General features: G+C 35.7%; 1 protein-coding gene across 2 annotated transcripts in view; it reads left to right on the top strand.

Annotated features, from left to right (window-relative positions):
- The window catches only part of Syt14 (Synaptotagmin 14), a 159,445-nt gene that overhangs the window by 111,782 nt on the left and 21,146 nt on the right, over nucleotides 1-26,517 (top strand). For both annotated transcript variants that reach the window (XM_074186174.1, XM_074186173.1), the window contains exon 5: nucleotides 11,900-12,109. In XM_074186174.1, the coding sequence (XP_074042275.1) occupies nucleotides 11,900-12,109 (210 nt within the window). The remainder of the gene's footprint in view (nucleotides 1-11,899; nucleotides 12,110-26,517) is intronic.

Raw genomic sequence — 26,517 nt, forward strand, 5'->3', positions numbered from 1 at the left:
CTTATTAGTTTTTCATAATAATCACTTAGAATTTCTCATAATAATCGCTCAGAGTTTCATGAAGATCGTCATTTTTAATGTTTTCGAATCTCAAACACTGTTCTACATTTACACTTCACCCCCTCCGTTTCATTTCTTCCAATATAAATATAGTATCAATCCCAGTTCTACATCATTCTTCCACAATGTCGATTGCTGATTCCACCACCGAACCGATGAGTGTACCAGAGTCTTCTATGATGAGTACAGGACCCATCCAGGTACATGAAATAGATTCTACGTTTGATCATTTCAGTACAACCTTCGCAGAAATGCTGCAACGCATCTACGATCTTCCTGATGATTTCCCGGAACGTATGCAAGAGGAAGTAGATGAGTTAGACGATCTACAGGATAACGAGCTAGATGATCATGCGGACGACATAATTAGTATATCATCTGATTCAGATGAATCTGATGAATATGAGGACGACATCATCAGTATATCATCAGATACAGATGATTCAGATGATGACACCATCATGATTGTTTCTGATGATGAAGAGCGTTAGTCCATACCATTGTATGGATTAATAGGAAAAACAGCCCTTTTAAGGGCTACAATTAAAGACAATAAACAACTATTTTCAGAGCTATCATTATACTTTCAATCAGAAATAGGTTAACACTATAGTCAAAACTTATGTGAAAGTATCATCATCCAACTCTGTAGTACTCATCATTATATTCAATGATTGAGAAAATATCAACTTCGACTTTTCAGTCAAAGTAGTACTCATCATATACACAGATATTCGATGATAAACCAAATCCTAACTTCGACTTTTTAGTCAAAGTAGTCATTTATCACATAATCTGTGAATTCTACTACTATCGTTTGTGTGAATAATGTAGCCCTGAAAAGGGCTGTTGTTTTTTTTTTGACCAGTAGGTCCACGGTTATTGTGCCACAGGTTGGACATTATTACATATAATACATGTAGATACTCGGGTGAAGTTTGTTAGTGGCCTCTCGCAAGCTTCACACCAATTTTGTCCCATTTCCATAATTGAGACAGTGTTGTGGGTGTTGACATGGGCATACCACCCTCCATTATTGTTTCTATGCGAATAAAACCGAAAGCAGCACCAGCATAGTTTTTTGTTCTCTCCATCTATTGTGCTGATCAATACGTATGCATCCATTGCACAATACAAATCCAAGGGATCTTCCAATGTCTCACTGACATTGAGCGTTCGCATACCGATCCTCAAAGCACCATCGCCTTCAGTTGTGTCAGCTTCTATCCCTTCATCATCTCCTTCTTCATCCATGACCCTCTCAAACTCCATCACGTCATCATCTTCGTCGCTTTGGTTGGCCTCGTTTTCAACTTCGTCTATCTCATCTTCATCGACTCCAACATCTTCTGCTTCAACTATCACTTCCTCTAGCGGAACATTGACATCATCATCATCATCTGATTCGTCTATCCAATTGTTTTCATCAACAGCAGATATTCTATTTAATGCAGCATTTATTTTTGCAGAATTCATCTTGTTGTTGTTTGCTCACAGTTGTAGAGAGTGAATGAATGAACTTCAGGATCGCAAGTCGACTTATACGATTGAATAGGAAACGGAAGTGGTACGACTCCCACCTATCACTTGACTCGTTTTAAGTGGGAGAGAAGGATATGGCATCTCTAGTCGATGAAAGAGTGGGCTAGTTGACGAAAGAGCGCATGCGCTAGTTTATTTTCTTCTATAAAAGGTGAAGTATCAGTAACATCATCACCTTTCCTATCCACATTCTATTGCTATCACATATCATTCCTCCAAACCTAAATAATCATTATCATGAGCTCCATGCCACTATTGATTGCTGAAGATGGTTCACCACTTGTTGATATCGATCACACTAATTTTGAAAATATTCCAGTATTACATTTACAGTCTCAAGACTCGATAAGTGATTTTGATATTAGCGACTTCGTTAACTTCGCAGATGTGCCGGAACCAATTCAACAAATTATCGTTGAAACTCCAATCATTTCACAATCATCATCATCCAAACACCCTTCATCTACCCCCCCTCTTGGTGTTGATAAAAAATCCAGAACTATCAAAAGGAAGGTTAATAATGCATCTTCATCGATTGTCACTGAGTTGAAAGAAAAAAAACAATCGAAAAGTGGTTTGCAGGAGAAAAAGCCCACAACGAAAAGTGACAGATCGAAGAGGAAGACAAAATGTGAACCCAAAGAAATGAAGGGTGATTTGATGACTGAATCGCTATCTTCTTTCACTCCATTACTTCGGTTTGGAGATATGAAAAAGAAAGCGAAATGCCGTCTTGTAAAGGCGCAAAAGGCTATTGCTGAACATGAAAAGAGTGAGCAAGCTATTAGTGTCAATAAGGACACTCTTCAAGCATTAGATGCTAAGATTGCATTAGCGAAAATTGAATTGGCTAACATGAGCAAAGAAGCAGATGAACTACGTTCAAAAATCATGAAAGATGACAAATTCAATCAACGTTCGAGAATGCAAGCACAGGCAGAGCTTGAGGAGTCGACTCGACTTTATGAGACGGCATTATCAGTGAGAGATAATTGGCGAAAAGAGTTGGAGAAAGCATTTCAAAGTGACAGCGATTAGTTTTGGGAATGGTATTGTGTTCTCAATATTGTGAGTTGAAAAAAATTTTAAGCGGGAATGGAGTATACAATTAATTTGGTTTGGTATACACAGAACATTGCGAATGGTTGGGGCAATGTTTACCGCTGCAATATTTTTTCAATTCACTTACATATAATTGAAATGAAAACAATAATGAACTTTAACATTACTTTATTCATAAATACATTATTAGATACATTTAAAGCATATTTGATTCATCAATCCAAGAATTCTGTTCACTAGGAAGTCCTAACCACTTTACATATACTTTATTTTTCCTTTTCTTCAGCACTTTCTCGATCAGATATACATCAGGATTTTCGGTTCGCAATAACTCTTCTTCGTAAAAACATCCTCTAATAGGTTGTTCATTCATATCTTCAAGATTATAGGTTGTGGGAAAAGTTTTATTGATTTTAACAATCTTGAAGAGTTCCGTGGTAAAGTTCGCAGTGTAAGACTTTTCAAAAATATTTTTGTATTTGCTTATTCGTACAATATCATTCAATCGGAATTTGGGTTTACTTTGTTTTTTTCCAACTCCATTGATACCTTTGAATATCAATCTTGTTGATGGATCAACATTAATGGGTGCCATACCTATTGTACGATGAACTTTATTGTTATACCTACTAGTTATAGTTGGAAGAATATCAAGCCATTTGTGGTGACCTCTCATCGAAAATTCCTTATAGAGCCACCCCTTTATTGTACGAATCACTCTTTCTGCTATAGCTGCCTTCTTTGTGCTAAATGTTGAATAATGATTGATATTATATTCTCGCATGAGAGATGAGAAGCTTTTATTGAAAAATTCTTTCCCTTGATCGCTTTGTATGTGTTTGGGGGAGTATTTGGCTTCTTTCAGTACATGTTTCATTGCATTAGTTACTGTACTACCTGTTTTATCTTTAACTGCTACAGTCCACAGATATTTGGAGTAACAATCTATCACTACAAGTATATATCGGTATCCTTCATTACTTTTTGCATAAGGTTGCAGTTCAGCTAAATCTATTTGCCATAGATCTGCAAAACCTTTGATGGTGGTTATTCTTCTACGAAAATTACGTCTTGCAGGTTTATGTAATTCATTAACAACTTGTCGTTTGACATCACTTATTTCATTAGTCATTCTATTTCAATATGATTAAAGAGAAAATGTGATAATGTTACTGCATTGAATGATGATGTGACAGTGATCATTACATGTGAATATGTTAATATATTATACCTTCTTCACGTAATTCTTCAATTATTGAAATTATTTCATTGTCATGTCCTGTATGACCAGCTGACTTTGAAGCTACCAATAATCGTAGGCGAGCAACTAACTCTTTCGGTGAATTCCAGTACACATAATTCACAGGTTTAGAATTATATATTTTCTCCATTTTCACTCGTTTGAGTGCTCCACCAATTTTACTTCTACTTCTTATTGGATATTGTCGTGAGTCTAATAGAGGTTTGATAACTTCACGAAATTTTTTAGAATTTGTATTTTTAAAACCATTCTTCTGATGATATTGTTTATATGGAGCATTCGTTATTTTCAATATTTTGGAATATACTTGACGAGTTTCTTTATTATCAACATCTCGTGGATTCTTCAAAAAGATCATATCATACAATTCTGGACTACCTGCGCATTCATATTTTTTCACTTTATTAGCATCCCAAAATGAAATGTTTCCATCTTTGAAATGCACCACTAGACTTCCCATTTTCAGCTTTTGTGTAATAGGATCCATACGTACGCCAAATGTTCCATCATATGCTGGATTTCTAGATTTTACATTATTCAAATGTTTCATCAAAACATCTTCACCACTTTCATTCATAACAGGTGAGATGTCAGGATCCGAGGAATCGATGTGGGACGATGATGGTGTTTCGAATAGAGTTGTTCTCATATCGTCTTGAAGTGTGCTCGTGTCACTATTCACAGATGATACACTACCAAAAGATTGTTTTCTTCCTATTGGAGTACTCATGGGATAATTTGAAGTAGATTGAACAGTTCCATGATTTGGTGATAACACTGGTGATTTAGCAGTAGCGTTTGATGATAAAACATTCAATGGTTTCATTATGGGCTCATACAATCTTTCAAGTGTCGTACGATTTTCAATATTATCATTCTTGATAGAGTTGAATTTCTGCCTGACAGCTTCTGTTGTCTCTACTAGTTGACGTTTCAAATTCATTTCATTGTTTTTATTTTCAGAATCTTTTTTTGTATTCATAATGCCCTTTTTTAAATTATAGCCTAATTCGCTGATGAAGTGACCTCTACAATATTCAGTGATCGAATAAGTGTAAAAAACAAGATCATGGGTATATAAAACTATCGAATCCTTTGCGATATCTACCTTCATCTATTTTTCTATCCTTATCAATGACTAGAAATCCATATTGGTCCTCCCAGCATTTAACACACATCAATTGGAATTGTTTGAATGTTACATCGGGTGAAACATGATCTGAATAAATGTGATGTAAATTCGTCTCATCTTGTTTGAACATTAAAATGAAATTGGTATTGTCACGCACTAACTGTTTGGGTACCCGTGAATATGTCTGTGCTAGATAAAAACAATCAACATCCTTATGACGTCCCATACAGAAATATGATCTAATAATATCTTGCTTTTCACATATCACATCATCGAAAATGAAAACAGAATTAGGCTTAGCGTCGGAGGGTTCCACTATTTCTGCATTATTGCTGAATGTATAGAAACCTAATCCTTTTATAGGTTCCAAAACACTTCGCAAGTACTGATATTTAGGTTGATTGAGTGATTTCGAATAGAGATACACATTTCTAAATCTCAGTCCTTGTGGATGTGTTAATAGTGATATCATTGCATTCGTCTTTCCACAATTTGAAGGTCCTATAATGAGTCCTCGAACTGATGATGGAAGTAGTGGACCATGTCTGAATACCTTTTGTCCATTCAATCCACACCCAAATTTCTCATCTAGATTATCTACAGCAAACTTTTCTTTCTGTTTTACAATGCGCATCGTGCCGTGGTTGGAGACTATATAAATGTTATTAGCTTATTCATTTCAATGTGTACCATCAAACGATACGGACGTATTGAAAGTGATCGTAAAATTAAAAGAGGTTGTGGTTTTGTTAATGATTTAATAAACAAACTTCCTTTCGAATTACATCTACCCGGAGGTTATCAATACTGTGGACCGGGTACAAAATTGAAACAACGTTTAGCTCGTAACGACCCTGGAATCAATAAATTAGATATTGAATGCAAAAAACACGATATTCAATATTCTAAGCATCCATCCGATCTTGCAGCAAGACATTTAGCCGACAAAGAACTTGAATACAGCGCTTGGGATAGGGTTAAATCGAAGGACGCGAGTATTGGGGAAAGAGCAGCTGCATTACTTGTCACCAACATTATGAAAGCGAAAAGACATATGGGCATGGGTTGTAGTACCAATAAGAAAAAATGTAAGAGGAAACAAACGAAGAAAAATAAAATTAAAAAAGTTGCATTTGGTGCTGGGATAGTCCATAAAGTGCGAAATGTATTGAAGAAAGCTGGTGGGAATCAATTTGTGACGAATAATAGCAAAAAAGCTATCACTGTGGCATTGCAGGCGGCACGTAAATACCTTAAAGCTGCCGGTGGAAAGAAGAAAATCCGCACACCACGCATAATTCCTGTTCCCAAGATCGGTGGACTTTTACCATTGATACCAATTTTTGCTGGACTATCCGCACTAGGAAGTTTGGCGGGAGCCGCTGCTGGTATTACCAAGGCCGTGAATTCGGCAAAAGCCAGCAGAGCGGCTTTAATGGAAGCCAATCGTCACAATAAAACCATGGAGGCTGTAGCATTAGGCAAACGCGGAAGTGGAATATATCTCAAACCATACCGTAAAGGTTTAGGACTATATTTAAAACCATACAAAGCCACAAACAAAACAAAAAACTAATTGAACCCCTACCTCAGAGGCCTCTTACTGATCTCGATCTCAGTTATTATGCACAAAAAATGAAAATTCCACATTTTCGTGGTGTTTTTATGCGTGATAGATTACCATCTTCAGGTCCAAAACAAAACGAGACAGCTATTGTTAATTTAGATGGAATAAGTGGACCAGGAACACATTGGGTGGCATATAAAAAATGTGGGAAAGAAGTCACATATTTCGATAGTTTTGGAGATCTACCCCCACCATTGGAATTGACTCGATTCTTTCGAAAATGTTCGAATGTAAAAATCAAATATAACTATGATCGACAACAGAAATTTAATACAGTTCTCTGTGGTCACTTGTGCTTGCAGTTTCTCTCTAAATAATTTTCCAAATAAAAATGGATTCAACACCAAAACTGGATCGGGAGGCTATCAAGGGAATGGGGTTTTCACTTAGAATGTTTTCAAAATATGGTACCTTGAAAAAAATGGATAAAGTGATGCTTGCAAATATGCCTAAGGAAGTGATACTTGCATGTGTTGCACATGAGATTGCATATGTTTGGGAAAAGTTGCCTAAGCATCTGCAAGATGACATCGATATAATGAAACATAGATATTGTTATGAGCACCACCACCACGATCAAAATTCAGAATCGGATGTTAATGACGGTCCTATACCTCGGAAATCTATGTGTTGTATTTGTAATATAGAGGATGTGAATATTGGTATCAATAAAAATGATACTTATTACAATACAACACCTTCCAAAAAGTGTAAATTGTCTCAAATGTGCTGTTGCTGTGTACAATAATAAATTGAAATGTGTTTCAAAATATTCATCAGTCATGTCACGAAAGTTCGAGCTACAAGCTGTCGGGACAAGTGTCTTGAGTGCGGATTTTTTTCCACCAATTGAATTGGATAGGAACAGTCGTTATGGATTAGGACTTTTGGGATTCTATGGATGCAATACAATCAATAATATAACTGAAGCTAATAACTTAGTTAGTTTTAGAATCAGTAATGACAACTCATCGATACCCCAAAAGTTGACAATTGAAATTCCATGTGGTGCTTATGAAATAGAAGAGATCAATGCCGTCATACAGAAACATATCATGTTCAGATTGTTTCATGATAAAAAACCAAATGATGTCGTTGCAGATGATATTTTCTATCTACACGCCAATAATAATACATTCAAATGTGAAATGCGATCCAAATATGAAATTGATCTGACACATCCAAATTCAATAGCAGAAATGATGGGGTTCGCTCATGAAATATTTCCACCAAATCAGATACATGAATCATCATTACCAATAAACATTACAACTGTGAGACTTATCCGCTTAGATTGCAATATAATATCTGGTTCATATATAAATGGTGAAGAATCCCACATTCTTTTCTCATTCGATATTGATGTTGAACCTGGCTACAATCTTACTAAAGAACCACACAGTATTATATATATGCCTGTCAGTCCAGAAGGTCGTCAATTGATTCATAACATTACAGTGCGTATTTTGGATGAAAAAAATAACCTTATCGATTTTGGAAGTGAAGAAGAGATTTTCATTATTTTGGAATTGAAGAAAATCGAATAACTGTTGTTATGGGTTTCATTTATAATAGACAAAATCGCATTGAACAATCCCAAACGAGTTGCACTATCAAAAAGAAAGGTGTGCATAAAAAGAAGCTCATTCCACAAGTGTATGCTAAACAGTTAGCACATAACGCTCTGTCTGTGAGTGATCTTAAATTTTTGAAATCGATTGGATTGAAAGTGAGAAAATAACAATGGTGCTCGAAACAAACAATGAAAAGTTGAATATATTCAATGAACCAGTGCTCGATCATTCTCTCATAAGTTTACATGAGCACACATATAAGCCCTATGGATCACCGCTATTCAGGAATTCGGATGAAATCAGAATTGCAATCAATAATCAAGATGTTATACTAGATATTGCCGAGAGCTTCATTTACATAGAAGGTAAATTCACCCCCAAAGATGTAGCGAAAACATGCTATCTCTCGAATAATGCAATTGCATTTCTCTTTGACGAAATTCGTTATGAAATGGGTGGTGAACAAGTGGCTGTTGTTAGAAAACCTGGGATAACATCTACAATGAAAACCATGATATCATTTGGACAATCTCATGCTAACACATTATTGACATCTGGTTGGGGACTTTCACAATTGAAGCAAGATATCTTGGATACAAACAGTCATGTTTTTAGTGGAAAACTACCACTGAAATATTTGATGGGTTTTGCTGAAGATTACAACAAAAGTATCTTGAATGCCAAACAGGAATTGATTTTGATTATCGCTCGATCATTCAAAAACTCATATATAGGTGAGGTTGATGCTGATTTGGAAATAAATAAAATCGAATGGAAAATAAGACATATTGTACCAGATGATAAACACAAGCTCAAACTTTTGAGTAGAATAAACAAAAGCGGTCTGAATGCCAAAATCAAGTTGGCGTATCGTATGTGGGACCTCTATGAACTACCATCATTACGTGGGACTTCTTCAGACATATGGGCCATCAAAACAACTAACGCATTGGAAACTCCTCGTTTTGTCATCATCGCATTCCAAAGTACTACCACATCTGAAGATAGAACACAGGATATTACAAAATTCACAACTGCTGATATCAATAGTATTCGAGTATACTTGAATTCTGAAGTTTATCCATATGAGCGTTGGAATTTGAATTTCGATAAAAAACTTGATGCTCCTGCTTATTATGCTTTTGAGAGTTTCCAGCGAAGTTATTATGATAAAGATATGAGTGAACCTCTGATGGACATTGGACAATTTAGAGAGAATCCACTATTCGTCATCGATTGTTCTCATCAACCGAATGCAACAAAATCATCAACTATTGATATAAAGATTGAGTTTGAGACGAGGAAGACCAAGTTTCCAGACAACACTAAAGTATATGCATTAATTTTGCATGATACAGTTTTAACATACAATGCATTGGATGGTTCAGTTCATAGCAGATATTGACACTTTTTTTTTCACTCTATCATGTACTGTTTCATGATCTTTTTTTTTTATTTGTAACTGACTTATATCATGTATTGTATTTTATATCATATTTATTGTTTTGTAATCATTTTCTATTGTATTTCATGAGATTTAAATAAATAAAACATGAAAATAATACAAAGTTTTTTATTTGACATTATTTATGATTTACAGGAACATACAGACTATCTAAAATAACTTCTTCCTCATAATCATCATTTTCGCGACCATCTTCAATTTCCTCTCGATTTTCATCATTCAATTCAAAGTGATGAATAATCCATTCTGGCAAGTATGGTTGGAGGCTATACAGGAATCTTCTTAGGTTCAGTTCAATCATAACATCACAAAGTTGCCACAATTCCAATTCATTATCCAAAAATTTGTTACAAACTTCTGCACCACTCCAATAGTTCTCAGCATCACGAAGGCATAATTCGATTTGTTTTTCATCATAGCATACACTCATATCATAATTGCTTGCATGTTCGGCTCCATCACCCAACACCTTCAATTTAGACGACAAATGTTGAACCGATGATTTGAGATCTACAACATCGACCCAATCTTGACTTGCGTACTGCATCCACATCTTTAAATGGTGGAACTGAAATTGAATAAAAAAAACAATAAGCAACCTCCAATTTTTCAGTGATATAATACTCACATTCCCATTTTACTTGTAGTTACAAAGTGAGTGTATTCAACTAAGTTAGTAATGTTTATATTTCCATATAATTATTATCATCTAATATATGAATATTATAAAACAATAAGAAATTCATTATAATTACTATTATTATTCAATCATATTGAATTTGACTAGAGTTAGCGTTTTCACACCAAAAAAACTTCGTAAGCTATGACCTAAAGAAATTCACTATAAATTATTACTATTATTATTCAATTATATTGAATTTGACTAGAGATCGCGTTTTCATGCCAGCAAAACTTTGTTGGCTCTGTCCTAAATACATCATCGTATATTTACCACCTGATGAGTTGATACAAGATATATCGTCATCACTGAATTGCAACGAAATACGTTTTGGTAGCCATGTTTTAAATAATTTATCATTGCTCACATCTTGCAAAGTTAATAAAATTGATTTACCAAATCGTGTAGAATAAGTTGACATATTTTTAATTATGAACACTTCATCAATTGGCAATGATGATAAGGCCTTTTGCTCTACTATTTCAACCTCCTGTACAATCAAATTATTAATTTTATTCAAGTCTACTTTTGAAACGGACATGATGAAAATATATACGAAAATATAAACAATTTCCAACAGACAAATACACTCACCGTCTTCCTTCTATTACGAACTGAATAACACTCTACCAATTGCTAACTGCTGCAGATATATTCGTCTACTGATTTCATAGTGTGCCAGGCATTTCTTTTATATTAAACAGTGTGAGTCACCCCCACCATGAAACCGTGAAAGATTCACATTGCTAGTTGCTATCCACTAGAGATGCCTGACGTCACAGCCAAGCCCATCTCCCAACTTGATGCGATAACAGTTGCCGGTACGAGCAAGCAGTGGTCGTTGCGGTCTCGGAGAGGGTAGACGCTAGGCAAACGGTCCTCGGCTGCCGTTGTGTCACCATCGATAGCGGGGCTAGAGCGAACCTTCATCGCTTCGGGAGAGGTGAGGGCAGACCGATGAATACGCATTACTCTGCCACACGTCGTGGAGTGAACATGTCGCTCTCTAGCCGTTGAACGGTTATTGCTGTGACGTCACTCCACTACTAACTTGGTGCCCTAACACCGATGGAGCATTTATTACTTGGAGGATCTTCGAAGTATGCAGACGTATGTTTGTACATAGACAAACAAGCACATGATGAAACCCTGTACCGTGCATTCTCCTACACACACACACACACACACATAAACACACAAAATCTCATATGAAAAAAAAATCTGAACGATCCATGCACCAGACACTTCAAGGTCACAACGCCTTGACTTCACTGCACAACAAAAAAACTTCACCAAACAACAACCAATAAAAAAAGCAATTAATACGTCATAGTGGTGGGGGGAGGCCGAGAATCAGCTGTAAACAACTACTGACAGTGTATTTCATTTAATTTGAACAACGGAATAAGGTAACATTTCTAATGAAATGAATATAATATATTTATATAAATGGGAAACGTTTTAAGAGGAGGAATGAATATTATCACATTTTTTCAGTGCATCGTTGTGATGAACCCCGACGCGGAAGAGAGAAACGACGTATTGTCCTGCGGAGGTATTTCGGACTCCGAAACGCAGGTGTTGAGCAAAATCGGCCATCTGGAAATCGCTTTGCTTTATGACGCACCCATGAGAAAAATGACTGTCCATGTGCTACAAGCTCGCGATATTCCAACCAGAGATCGCGCCCAACTCACACACACGCAGGTAAAATTTATTCTGTATTTTCTCAAATATTTTTCATAGACCGACTGATAATAACATCAAAATAATGAATCGAGTTGATGTTATAATTCCGCACATGATCATTTATACTAATTTATAGTCTAGTTTCTCAAGCAACGGAGTAATGATTCACTTCGAAGTGTGTGTTTCATAGGCGTACATAATTGAGTCATTTAAAAAATGAAAAATGTAGTATTTATTCCGAACATTCAATGTTGTTATTGATGTTGTATGATTTGATATAACAAATCACGGAATACTATTTATAGTTGTATGTAAACGGAGAGTAACAAAAATATGGGACACACACATTAGTGATTACTAGATATTTTCAATCAATAACTTTTGTATTACAGTGGAATTTGCAATACTCTAAATGTATCGCATATTTGCAGAGCTCACCTGATCAAAAAATGAAAACCTGGATATTTTTAAATTTCCGCTGGATAGATCCGATCTAATAGTGCTTCAGTTAGGTACTTTCTCACCAGAAGAATATCAGTGTCGATATAAGTAAATTAATTATACTTAGTGTGCGAATTGACATCGCTACTTCAGTTTTCTCTCCAGTTAAACGATGAGAAAACGTGCTTTCTCTGTTAACGAAAAGATTATTATTCTCAATGTATTGTTACGTTTTCTCGTGAGTTGACCAATAATTGACTACACTGAACAATAATCAAACTTAACTTTTTTCCACTTTGAATACAACAAACACTTCAACTAAAACTTCAACTATTATTCGAATGTCTATCGCCTTACTAGATCGCTTCGCGTGCTGCACTGTAACTTCCACTTGACTGTGTCTGTATGCTCGTGGCTAGCGTTTATATATCGTGATCGAATACGCTAGTAAATTCCGCCGAAATTCCATCAAAATCGGTAGCATTATTCTCGCTGCATCTAGAGCGGCAGCGAACATCGTACATTCGTGCGCTCTTAGCTACGACACAATTGGTTTATGTCTACCAGTGGTGGCCAACGTTATTTTCTTTGAGGCATAATTTACAACACTATAATACGCCCTCAAACAACAGCATCCTTCTTATAACATTGATTATCTGCGTCTGCCCCCTTATCATTGTGAACTCAATACCACTGAACCCGTTTGGGGCGGAGTGAAGGGTTTCGTTGCAAGAAGAAGCACGATATTCAAAATAGGAGATGTCGATATATTCTTTGAGGAGTCTTTGAAAAATGTATTGGAGAGGAGGACGAAATGAGGAAATTGGACCATTGAGTTGAGGATTTATCGAATTTATCGATGATGACACACCATAATTTTTGCTTATACCTAATATATTCTCGAATAAGCATACCTATTCGTCAATTTGTGAATATTTTGAATTGAAATGATAGAAAAATATTGACTGTATATAAATGAAAAACCTACTTATTAGATAAAACTATTTTCATATCAAATACCCAAACGCACTCCACTGTAGGTGATTAAATGACCCCCAATGCCCATAAAATCCCAACAAGTCATTGCACTTCTTTATTAAGTATTGTTATGTATGTTTACCCAACACTCATTCATCAATATATAAACACTACCAACAGGCACATCGGAAAGTCCTGTTGAAAGAGCGGTACGAAGTGATCTAATAAGGCTTTAGAGATTCGAATATTAGTCTATAGTTTCAGTGGAAGCGTTTGTGTTGTATTATGAATTTAGCGGTGAAATTAAGTTGAGTTTAATTATACAGTGTAGTCAATTATTGTCAAACCGATGGGGAAAACGTAACCGTTCATTCATGAAATAAATAGAATACCTGAGAATAATTCAACATAACCAGAATGTTTATTATCATAATGAATAGAATAATATCTGAAAAATATTACAGACAAACCCACTTAACTTATGTTACATTGCTGCTCATTATGATAGGCTGGCTAGAGTGTGTCCGATGGACGATAATACTTGATATCCCGCTGGCAGTGGTTCCAGCGGCATTAAATTATTTTGTGGAGATGAATGAAATCTATATTATGCATTAGTTTCACAGAACTGATTTCAAGGATTAGAGGTACTTGCAACCAAATTACCCCAGAAATATTCCACAATGTAATACATGAATTTGCGAAAAAAAACCGCTATATAATATTTTTGTGAAAAACTTCCCGTTTCAGCCATTCGATCAATGCGTAATCTGAACTAGAGTATCATGAGTTTTTACTATTTTTTGTTGTCGATGATAATTTAAATAAACTATAAATGACCTTAGATCATCGAAATCACAGGAAAAGTTCGAAGCAAGCATTTTCTCAAACACCAGAACTGCAATACTTTTATATACGCGCGTTGGCGTCTTCAGGTGATGAAGTGAACTGACGCCAACTTGGTTGGAGAAACGCGCATACCATTTTCTTCATCTGATTATATGCATGTATCAATGTGGGTATGAATTTCAGGTTCATCTGTAAATTCATCATTTAATTGATATTGACTTTGTCAGATATAGATCTTCATATAGATAATAAAATACTTATCATATGTTATTGTTTATTGAAGGTATTTACTTATTGCATTTTTTTAGGAGTTATTGGTCTTTCTCATTTTTAATGTTTATTTACACGAATTTAGTTTTCAATTTCGGTTAACCACTCAATCGCTCAATTAATGTCCACTTGTTCATTTTCTCTAGAAGTCTCTACTGATTTTGTGCATAGTATTTCATATCAATGACTTTAAGGCAACTTATCTTACATATAAAAATATATCGATATAACAGGAAAAAACAAAAAATCCCAAATTATTTTTTTGCCTATATCTTCTTTATTCGCAGACATATTGGAAATCTGTCCACATTTTGCTATTGGCACTTGATGTAGGCTATCAGAATATGTTCATGAGTCTTTTATATAGGGTGTCATCTGACTTGGGCTACCCCCATCTTTGTATTTTTAAATACGGCCCTGTATTTTTTATTGTAGTTTTTGAATCGTAGACGTTCACTTCATACTGAGAAATTAAATTGTATTTTATATTTCGGGATTTTTCGGTAATATTTGATTATAATTGGGTGAATTATTCCCTTTTAAATTACGGGCCTGGAAATGGGTTGACTGAGTTGAAATAAAAAAAACAGCCCAAGTCAGATGACAACCTGTATAAAAGCTATATTTGATTTTTTAACATCATTGAATAGGTCTCTTGAATACGCAACTTTGATCTCTTATCGTTTACGAGATCCCCATGTACAGAACCTAATTTGAATATATATATATATATATATATATATATATATATATATATATTCAAGTTAGGTTAGGTTAGGTTAGGTTAGATATATATATTCAAGTTAGGTATATATATATATATATATATATATATATATATATATATATATATATATATATATATATATTCAAATTAGGTTCTGTACATGGGGATCTCGTAAACGATAAGAGATCAAAGTTGCGTATTCAAGAGACCTATTCAATGATGTTAAAAAATCAAATATAGCTTTTATACAGGTTGTCATCTGACTTGGGCTGTTTTTTTTATTTCAACTCAGTCAACCCATTTCCAGGCCCGTAATTTAAAAGGGAATAATTCAAAATGTGAAAAACCAAGAAAAGTACTGAATAGAAATAACTGCGTAAACGCAAGCAAGACATAAGTGGAACCACTTTTCTTGGTTTTCCACATTTTGTCTTCAATCAAAGATCACCTGCCCGGTACTGACGATGCCCAATAGGCTGAAACAGCTGTCTACCGGTGGCTCTTGAATTGAAATCAATATGGGAATGATCAGAATGGTTCTTATTCATTTATCTTCATACGGGCTATGAAAACACTATTTTATATTATTCACGCTTCCGAAAATAATTTTTTTCTCAATCAAGAATATCTACAAAATAAATGCGATACGAACATTATACAGTAATAACAATTTCACAAAAGAAATATAAAAAAGGCATACAAATCCAAATATACAAAACCGAAAATTCAAATGTGAGTAATATGATGTTTGTATATATTATTTGTTTGATTTTGTTGATTAAAAGTTAAAATATACTTGTAAATTTTTGTATTTCTGATTTTTTGTTCAAGTTACTATTATTTTCACTTATGTGAACCGTTTACAGAAATAGCCTTTTGACTTTATTATTTTCAACTGTTAAAATTTTTGTATTTTCATAATCCATAACATGATTTACAGAAATAACATATTCAGCCAGTCCAGAAGAACGTTTATTGAGTCTGCATTCACTTTTATGTGAGATTTCCACTAAACTGTTTCACAAAAAAGCAACACGTTTTTCACCATAGGTACAATTGATTTTTTAGGCGTGTCTTTACTAACAAAACCTACATATTCAATGATTTATATATTTATTTCACAATTTGAAGTACCCACTAGCAAGCACTTTCAATATTTGGTACTACACAATAACCATGGCTTACCAGCCCCGGTTTTGTTCTCTTTAATCCCAACTCCGACCGTACAAGCATGTTTCTAATCAATTAGTAAATCTGCAGAATGCGCTTTTCAATTTTTGGCGAAGGCATGTAAATAACGATATGTTTCTGAATCAAATTTTGAATCGATACATTGAATATTTCTTCAGTATTTTTCCTTGGAGTATTTTTCTGATCAATTTGGCTGATACTTGAAGAAGATCCATAGTAATTTCATAAACTACACCTCACGATCTATATATCAAAACATGTTTGGCTATCACTGTAGCTTTTTCTCAGTGAATGACAATACCTAAAAAATTAATTCCATTAAATCCATGTGATTATAAGTCAGAGATATACCTACATAGGTATTCTTCGATTACAATTACCTAAAGAATCTACCTAACTTTGACATACCTGAGGTACATCATCGTATTATCATCACATCGCATATTATGTCACTATTACTGGAGTTGACTCACTACACCATTACTACACCAAAGGTTCTAAACAGTGCATCACGAGTACATATTATATCAATTCTACATCAATAATACAATTTCAGTTTCTAAGAAAATGAGTTCAGTGATGGTGATCTATTCAAATCTAATTGGTCATTCATAAAATGTTTGAATTTTCAAGTTTATTAATTTCCATTGCTCCCAAATAATTTAGATTCAAACCTTAATTTACATAGCTCATATAATATTTTTGGATACGATTTTTAAATGTTCTACCAGTTTGACCATTATATACCTTAGGACAAGTTCCACAATTCAATTCATATACTCCTTGTTCTGCAAAGGATTCCAACACAGAATGCACAGAATAATAACTCAGTGATGGTTAAATAAGAATTACCCATTTCTCGTTTTTATCCATTTCTCATTTTGGCTGTTTTGATGGAAACTGTTTCCGGAAAAAATAATTTTGAAAATTTCTAATGGGATCCAGGAGGATTAGGAGAAGCAATGCTAATGAAGAAACGACTTTGAATTCAAATAATAATTCACTATTTACTCGATACGATAACACGACCGACAACTTTAATAACATGTTTATTTGAAAATGAAGCCACCATTGGCTTCATTTTCCTTCTCTATGTCTTTTTTCCGATTTCATTCCGAACTATAATTTTTAGCGCACCTACTACTTTCAACTACATTGATCTATAATATATTAGAACTTCCAGGAAAGTTGCCAATACTTAAATTGATTTTTACAAAACAAAATGTAAATGCCTAAACACAACCCCAACCCTGAAAAATTGATTCATTTTCAGACTTTTCGGTAACAAAGACCTGAAGAAGTCGAAAAGTCCAACCAAAAATCAGTAAAGTAAATCAAAAATGGAAAAACTATTAACAAAAATAACTGAATAAGAATATAAAGTTCATTTATTAAGTGAGCAAAGGACGTATCTTTACAACAGGACGTTTAAATATTCCTTTGCTGGTTTTTAAAGTGGCATTCCGCACCTTGCTATCCTTTCCTGGACCTACGTCTGAAACCACGGCCAAGGCAAGGAAGGGGCGTTATCAGTTTTCAGGATAACTACTGAACCCACAGATACATTCGAAACATATTCAGTCCATTTCGAACGCACTTGTAAACTCATTTTGTACTATTTTATCGATCAACTGAAATCGGTTGAGTCTATTAATAGGCACTGCTGTAACAGTCTCCGAAAAAAAAACACGTAACGAAGCCAATGTGAGAAAATATGCTGGAGTTGATGCTTCCTGGGCCGTGGGATCTGCCGATAAACAACATGAAGGTCTGGAATTCAACAGTACTTCAATATGAGTCAGTACTATTGAAAGCTCCCCAAAAGTGCAAATAATTGATGAGATGGTAGTAAATCCTGAACAGTCTACTTATTCCATCGCGAATGTTTGTGAGGTGTCTCCTTCTACTATGTGGAGACTTTTGAAAAGGAATAGGTATCATCCATACAAAATTGAAATGGTACACCAATTAACTGAAGATTACCCTGATCAAAGAACAGAATTCTGCGGAATCATGACGAAAACCATTGCAAGGCATCCTATCTATCCCCGCCATATTTGTTTTAGTGACGAATGTACATTTTTTCAAATTGGCAATGTTCACAGACAAAATTGCCGTTATTAGAGTGACACCAACCTTCACGTTTTTCGGGAAACATATCAAATATCCAGGAAAATTTAACGTTTGGGAAGGAATATTGGGAAACCATATTGTAGGACCTATATTTATTGATCAAAATTTAACAGGGGAACTAACTGTATTTGAATATGCTGGAAACTAATGTTGACCCTCTCATCACTGAAATCGTCAAAGCGAATTCTGATGAATTTGATATGGATATTATTTTCCAACAAGATGGAGAACCACCACATTACTCCAGACAAGTGAGAAACTATCTGGATACTACTTTTCCCGGTCGTTGGATTGGCCGTCGAAGTCCTACCGAATGGCCAGCCACGTTACTCTCCTACAATCCACCTTGATGCGGAGAAAAAGGTGTATTAAATTCCCATTCGACTCCGTTTATTCCTAACTCCGTTAAAAAAAATGAAATCTGGGGAATTGATGTATTCATTCAACTCTTCAAGAAATGATTTTGTCCTTACAAATTTTGTCCCGCATCTGAATAAATAACACGAACTGGGCCTCTTCTAGCTATAAATCTTTTGAAAGCTTGTAAAAAATTATCGGTTGATAAAGAACTCACCAATTTCAAATGGATGGATTCCACCCTCATACAACTGATGCATTTCGCATCCTACCCATCGTGATTTTAAGTGGTCTGAAATAATCGACCCCTGTATGTAAAAATGCACGAGCTTCTCTAACTCTCTCAGCGGATAAGTCAGTCATAAGTAGTTCTACGTTCTTAAGCTTCATGCGAAAACTATGATGACATTTGTGTATCCTACTTGTAATCAAATGTCTTCCTCTTGAAATCCAATAGTTATGTCGCGAAATAGCCTCTAATAAATGAGCACAAGTATGAAGATTGATCGTATGATGAAAGTCTATCAATTTTTCAGTCAGAACATCTTTAGCTGGAAGAACCAAAGGATTTTTTGACAAAAATTCAAATTTGAGTTAGCTAATCTACCCCCATCCTCAGCAAACCATCTTGCAAAAAGGGTGTAATTTGAATCGTCTTGATGAACAAGACTTATTTGACGAATTTCAAATTAGAAATGTTTGATTTGAACAAGTTTCGTTAAACCAACTTCCTATTAGGAATAATTTTCAAAAATCTTGAGACTCATACTGTTATGTGTAGAGTTTTATGCCATGAGGAGCACTGATCTAATAATGAATGATAAAAATCCATTTCCTTATTATTATTCAGTACAATTATATCTTCATTCTCGATATTTTTACACTCATCATGATAACAAGGCCATTCAGTTAGGGGTAATTTTATTCATGCGGGTCCATATAACCACTGAGGAAGTCTAACTAATTGTTCCGGAAATAGACCACGCGAAAAACAATCGGCAGGTTATCGAATACATTCGATGTAATACGACGAAACTTCGGGTATATTTACCTGAATTTGAGCAACCTGATTCGCAACAAATACATCTCTAGATTGAGACGGTCTCAACCAGCTCAAAAAGCAAAAAAGCTGCTAAAAGTTTCAATCGTGGAACTGTCAACCGTTTGGCCGAAGATACCTTTGACTTGGCACACACAACTTGAACTCCAACATCATTATTCGATATAGTACACAGCGTAAGTATACGACAGCTCCATATGCACCCAAACTAGTATCCGCGAAAGCTAAAACCATTACAGAGTTTCGTTCTGTTGCTCCTACATGCCTATATATAGATACTTTAAACTTTTCATCGTATCTATCCCAAATTTCTATAATATCATCTGAAGGCCTCTCATTCCATTCCAATTTCAAAGCCCATACATTTTTTATCAAATACAAAATGAAAGGTGCCAACAAATCAAACGGATCATATATTTAGCCACCGTCGGCAAAATTGTTCGTTTTGTACATTTTTCATTCGGATTATGCACCTTGAAACTTGAAACGGCAGTTTCTGTATGCCATTGTATACATGATACCTGTGTATCCGAGAAGAAAAGTACATTTCCCGCTAACCGCTTTTCTATTGGAAATTCATTCAACAATGCCTTGAAATCATACATGTAGATATTCGTGACACAAATTTCGTCGTTAGTGAAAATTTCATTCCTTCATCCTCAAATAATTGTTTGATGGTGCGTTAAACCAAAAGAGGTGACAATTTTTTTCCAAAAGCTACAACTTTTATTTTGTGTCAATTTGACGTTGTGGACTAAAACGCCGACGTTTCGAATTAGATTGAATTCTTTTCGGGGCTCTGTTACAATGAAAATTCATCCCACACAAAACTCCCACAAAACTTATACGATTATTATCGTTTCAATTCTACAAGAAATAATGAGTTCCCCATTAAATTACTCACAGAAAAGTAGTTTCTTCATGTCGACGATATTACTATTTTAAAAACCATCAGACATATCAGATATATAATTTAAAAATGGAAAACATTATCGCGTCTAACCTGTATGTATGTTTCCAGGTTTTGCGTATTTGAAGGGGGGTTAAGTATGGCAGGTAATGTGCCTGCTCTGATGAGGCCGTGGGTTACTAAAGATTTTAACACACTTATTGTAATTCTGATGAAATAATAAGAAATAATAATAATTAGGGGCTCTTGCAAGAGTAAAAAAAGTATAGTAGGGAATATACCTATCACTTTACTAGGAAAGTGATATTGGCCTTATTGACATCTCAACAACAGTATCATAACTATCACTATTATCTGTCTGTCTGTTTAAAATCTGTTTTTCCGTTAACCAGCTGTCGCACCCCTACGAACGACAACCCTTAGAAGTCGAAAGTTGTGCGAGCTAAGGATTATCGAGGTCTTACCTTTCAACGTGTGATTATTAACACGTTATAACTATCATTATTAATTATGACAATTATAATTATTATTATTGCTTTCGTAATAAAAATAAGTGAAAGAATCGAAAATTGAAAAAAAAAATCTCCTCTACGAGGTTCTCATCCGTGATCCTTGCTCTTGAATACATTCAATGGATGAAGTTTTTCTTTCAACTAACAGCTCCGTTCGCCATTTCATTGAATAAGCCACCTTGTATCTCATATGAAGGTTCAGAGGAAATTTTCCACCTTTCCTGCTTGACAACAAGCAGCGATATAGCACAGAAAAAAACCTCCAGAAAGCAATGATATGAAAGATTAAGTCGTGATCGAAAATTAACTGAATTGTAAGGGTAACACGGTTATGAAAAATGTTTACCTCTGGGTGTCGAGTCTCCTAGCACATCAAAGACGCTTACTAAATGTCACGCCATTACTTTTCGGGACAGGCGCAGGTCTATCTTGTGCCGGCGGTCGGTGTATATAAATCATACACCAATTCCATGGTGCTCTCAAATTAAATACTTAGGTGTCATTTTTGACGATCGATTATCGTGTAAACCGCATGTTCAGATGATTAGTAGGAAAGCTCAACAAGGCATCAACCTATTGCGGTCTCTTTGTAGGACCTGGTGGGGTGCTGCTCCATCTACACTTCTTCAGCTATACCGTGCTCTTGTGCGGCCTCACTTAGATAACGGGGGTATTCTACTCGGACGCTGTTCTCAACACGTGTCGAAACAACTTGACAAGATACAATATCAGGCATTACGGGTTGTGCTGGGCTTCATGAGGTCCACCCCTATAAATATAATCCTGTCGGAGGGAGGGGAAACCCCCTTGTGGATCAGACGACGATGGTTGGCTCTCAAATGGGTGTCTAAACTCCTCTCGTATCGCAATCCTATCATCCACCTCGTCATAGAACTTCATGATACCTACCTTCAAGACCCCCAATATTGGACAAGGAGTAACCTCCCTCCCATCCTTGAAGCATATCACACCTTTTTACCAAAGATAGAAGACATTCTCCTTCTCCCCACCCTTCCCTGCTATACAGTCACCTTGGATATCCTTACATTTCAAATCCCCTTCCATGAACTCAAGTTATCTAAACTCACTAACAATAAGACGGATTTCGTTCGTTTAGCCGACCAGATGTTTCCAAACTTTACCCATGTCTACACAGACGGCTCTAGAGACCCATTTGGCAACGTTGGATTTGGAATCTATTCACTGAACACAATCGAAGTCAGCGACCGACTTCCCTCTACTTTCTCAATTTGCTCTGCCGAACTTTGGGCTATCAAGGAAGCACTGAAGATTATCCTAGGACACCAACGCCGTGATATTTAGTGACTCCAAGAGTGCACTGTCCAAAATATCACGCCAAGACATTTCGGCCAAGATGGACCTGTTATCACTCCAGACTAAACGCCTTATGCTTCGAGCCCATGATCAAGATTTTAATATTGCTTTAGTGTGGATACCTAGCCATTGTTGCATATCAGGCAATGACAAAGCAGACTGCCTGGCTTCCCTGGGGCGCAGCAAAGATCTCACCAACTTCCCCCAAGCGGATTTCCGAGAGTTCCACTCTGAACTTAAAGCGAATCTTTGGATTAGCTGGTCAACTGAATACTCCCGACAAGGTCAGTACAAGGGCACTTCATATTATTCTTCGATTCCACATCCGCTAAAGAAGCCCTGGTTCACTACTTTCACTTCATGTTCTCGAAATATCATCACTACTATCACAAGAATGCGGAGCAACCATTGCCTATCCATGGCACATTTACATAAAATTCAGGTAAAACCTCATGACAGATGCGAGTGCGGGAAACGACAGGACCTGTGGCATATCTTCTTTTCATGCCCATCTTCTCAGACTTCATAATTCTCTTCAGACTACCCATAATCGACCTGGTCCGATATCTCTTAATGACCTGCTATTCGATCTTTTGAACTATCATAATGTTGAGGCAATACATTCCTTCTTTTCCTCTTACCATTTAAAGCTGTAATTACTTTGTGTTTGGTGCTTCTGTGCGGTGAACAGTCCATTAGTTTATTGTGCTTCGCCTGTGACCCACCGTTTTGAGTGCATGGACCATTGAATGACTCCTACACAATGTATCTTACCGGGATTTTCTCACTTTTTAGCCATATTCCCCAACCGAATGTGGATGGGACCGTCCCAGGCTCACTTTATTGTGGCCACGTTCGGCTCTAAAGTATCAAATTTGTTACCCACTAGCCGGATAGTCTTGGTAGCTGAGGCCAATACATGAAGAGAAGAAGATCAAAGACGCTTTTTATAACAACCGTATAGCAGATACCGATCCATATTTGATGTTTTACAATATTGGGCATATACCATTCACCAGAAATAACCATAAATAACACCAATATTGCATAAGGCACTTTGAATGACTTATCCTTATAATACGATAAAATTTTGTTCATTCATACAGCCGATATCTATTCAACTTCCTCACAGAATCTCTACGGATCCCGTCTCGAATTCTCTGGTGTTTTTTTTTCCGCTCTCAAAAAGTATTCGTTCGACTTATTTCTATGTAAAGCCACATACGGGGCGATATTAAATAGTAAAACGTTGAGTACCCATCATTAAGAAAATATTGTAACAACATTGCAACAGACAAACTTCCTAGACAACACTAACACAAAACGACATGAAACAAACGAATGGCTTCATCTGTGATTTTGATAAGGTGGTGTCTGTTTTTTAATCAATGACAGAAAGAAAAAGAATGAAAAAAGGGTAAATTTTTCAGGTATTTTACTTATCAAATTAAAATATGCAGTATTGAAGCCATCGACATCTCTTCTAGTTTTAACACTATCGCATTTGAAAATATGTATCATTTCGCTCGAAAGTCTTTTGAATAAATATGGTTGAACATCTAGAATAGTTGGATGATCAAAATCAAAAATGTTTCCATATTCTTCTTCATGTTCAACTAAGGCTGTGGGGTTTTTTATATTTATTTTCTTAAAGTCTCTCATGTCTTTTAAGATACCATCCGGTTTGATCAACATAGCATTTGTGACATCATCCTCAGTTCAATTTGTACACTATATTGGATTGTTTTTCTTGTGGTGTTTTTTGTTTCGAGAAGAACTGCTTTCCAACTGTATTTCTTCTGAACATGAAAAAGAATAAGAGCACATTTTTTATTTTGATCATCCAACTATTCTTGCTGTTCAACTATACAGGGTGTTCCTTAAACACATGCTAATATTCAAGGAAGTAATTCTTAGACCCATTTTAAGGAAAAAACGTCCTATGGACGTATGTCCTAAACGCCTTAACTTTTGAGATACAGGGTGGCAAAGTTTTCAAAAATAATCAGTTTTTTATTAATAACTGAGATAATTTTGTAGACATCTTTGGCATATTTGGTACATATGTTCCATGCCTCAAGGCGCATTTTCTGATGTACAATTTTCTCAATTTTCTCTGCCAGTGGCGTACGTACGAATTTTGAAATGTATATTTTTGGCGAAAAAAACACTACGCCACTGCTTTATCTTGAATTAAAAATTATTTTTAAAATCTCCATACATTTTGAGCACATTTGATTTGCTGGGTTTTCTTTGTCCCACGCATTGTTTTCGCTCAAAAAATTAAAAATCGCTTTACTTAAGGATAAATTCCTTAAAAATCTGATGCGGTATCCTGCATCGATTGAAAGCAAACTAAGAGATCAGATTTGTTGCAAAATAATTGAGGATCTAAAAGGTATTTGTTTGTTGTCAGATGCACTGTTCTCAATTAAAATTACGTCATAACGCAGCACCGCTTAATAATTTTTGAAAACATAAATTTAGTTATCCTGGAATAAATGACGTGTAGCAGAATTTATTTACTGCACCTCTTGGAAATATGGAGTTTGTCGATATGTGATTTTTTTTAAAGATTAAAAGCAGAAAAAACAGCGTACCCACCATAGCAATAAAAAACGAATTCTCTGTATGTACAAACGTCAGTAGCTAATATTGATGTTGGTTTAAAGTAAGGTGTTGATGTTAAAAACTGTCACAGCGCGTTTTGATTGATTTTGAAGTGTTATTGAAGTTATTTTGGTAGTCCGCTGTTTTTCTGAATATCAGTAAATATGGTAAATTATACGAATGCGGAAATGGCGCAAATGCATTACGTATATGGCCTTGCCGATGGTAATGCAACAGAAGCCAGGCGCATTTATCAGGAAAGATATCCTAATCGTGCCTTACCAGATAGCCGAACCTTTTCAAATATTCATCGTCGACTTGGGGAAATTGGTAGTTTCAAGAAAGGGACTCCGGAAGGTAGACCTCGTGTAGTAAGAACTCCTGAAATTGAGGAAGCGGTGCTGCAAGAAATTGAGGAACATCCTGAGACGAGTACGAGGAAGATCGCTAGAACTCTGGATATTTGTCATCAAATTGTTTGGCATATTTTGGTTGATTTTTTGTTATACCCATACCATATTTCAAGAGTGCAGGCATTACTCCCCAGAGATTTTCCACAGCGGTGAACTTCAGTCAGTGGTATCTACAAAGTATTGCACTAAATCCGCAGTTTGAGGCACAAACTTTGTTCACAGACGAAGCAAATTTTTCTCGGAATGCCATTCAAAATTTCCATAACAATCATGTGTGGGCTGAAGAAAATCCTCATGCAATAACCGAAACCCATTTCCAACACCAATTTTCGGCTAATGTATGGGCAGGAATTATAGGTGATCATCTAATAGGCCCATTTTTTCTACCAGGACGCCTTGATGGTCGTTCTTATTTACACTTTCTCAAAGAAGACTTACCTGGGTTATTGGAAGATGTGCCACTTGCGTTAAGGAATCGAATATGGTACATGCACGATGGCGCCCCTGCTCATTTCAGTGTAATTGTCCGAAACCATTTAAATACAGTTTATCCTAATCGTTGGATAGGTCGCGGAGGACCTCAGCAATGGCCAGCAAGATCCCCCGATTTCAACAGTTTAGATTTTTTTTATGGGGTCAC

The sequence above is a fragment of the Leptinotarsa decemlineata genome, unplaced genomic scaffold (assembly GCF_025532065.1).
Source record: "Leptinotarsa decemlineata unplaced genomic scaffold, Ldec_3_MD MMD2_tig00078422_RagTag_RagTag, whole genome shotgun sequence".
Taxonomy (NCBI): domain Eukaryota; kingdom Metazoa; phylum Arthropoda; class Insecta; order Coleoptera; family Chrysomelidae; genus Leptinotarsa; species Leptinotarsa decemlineata.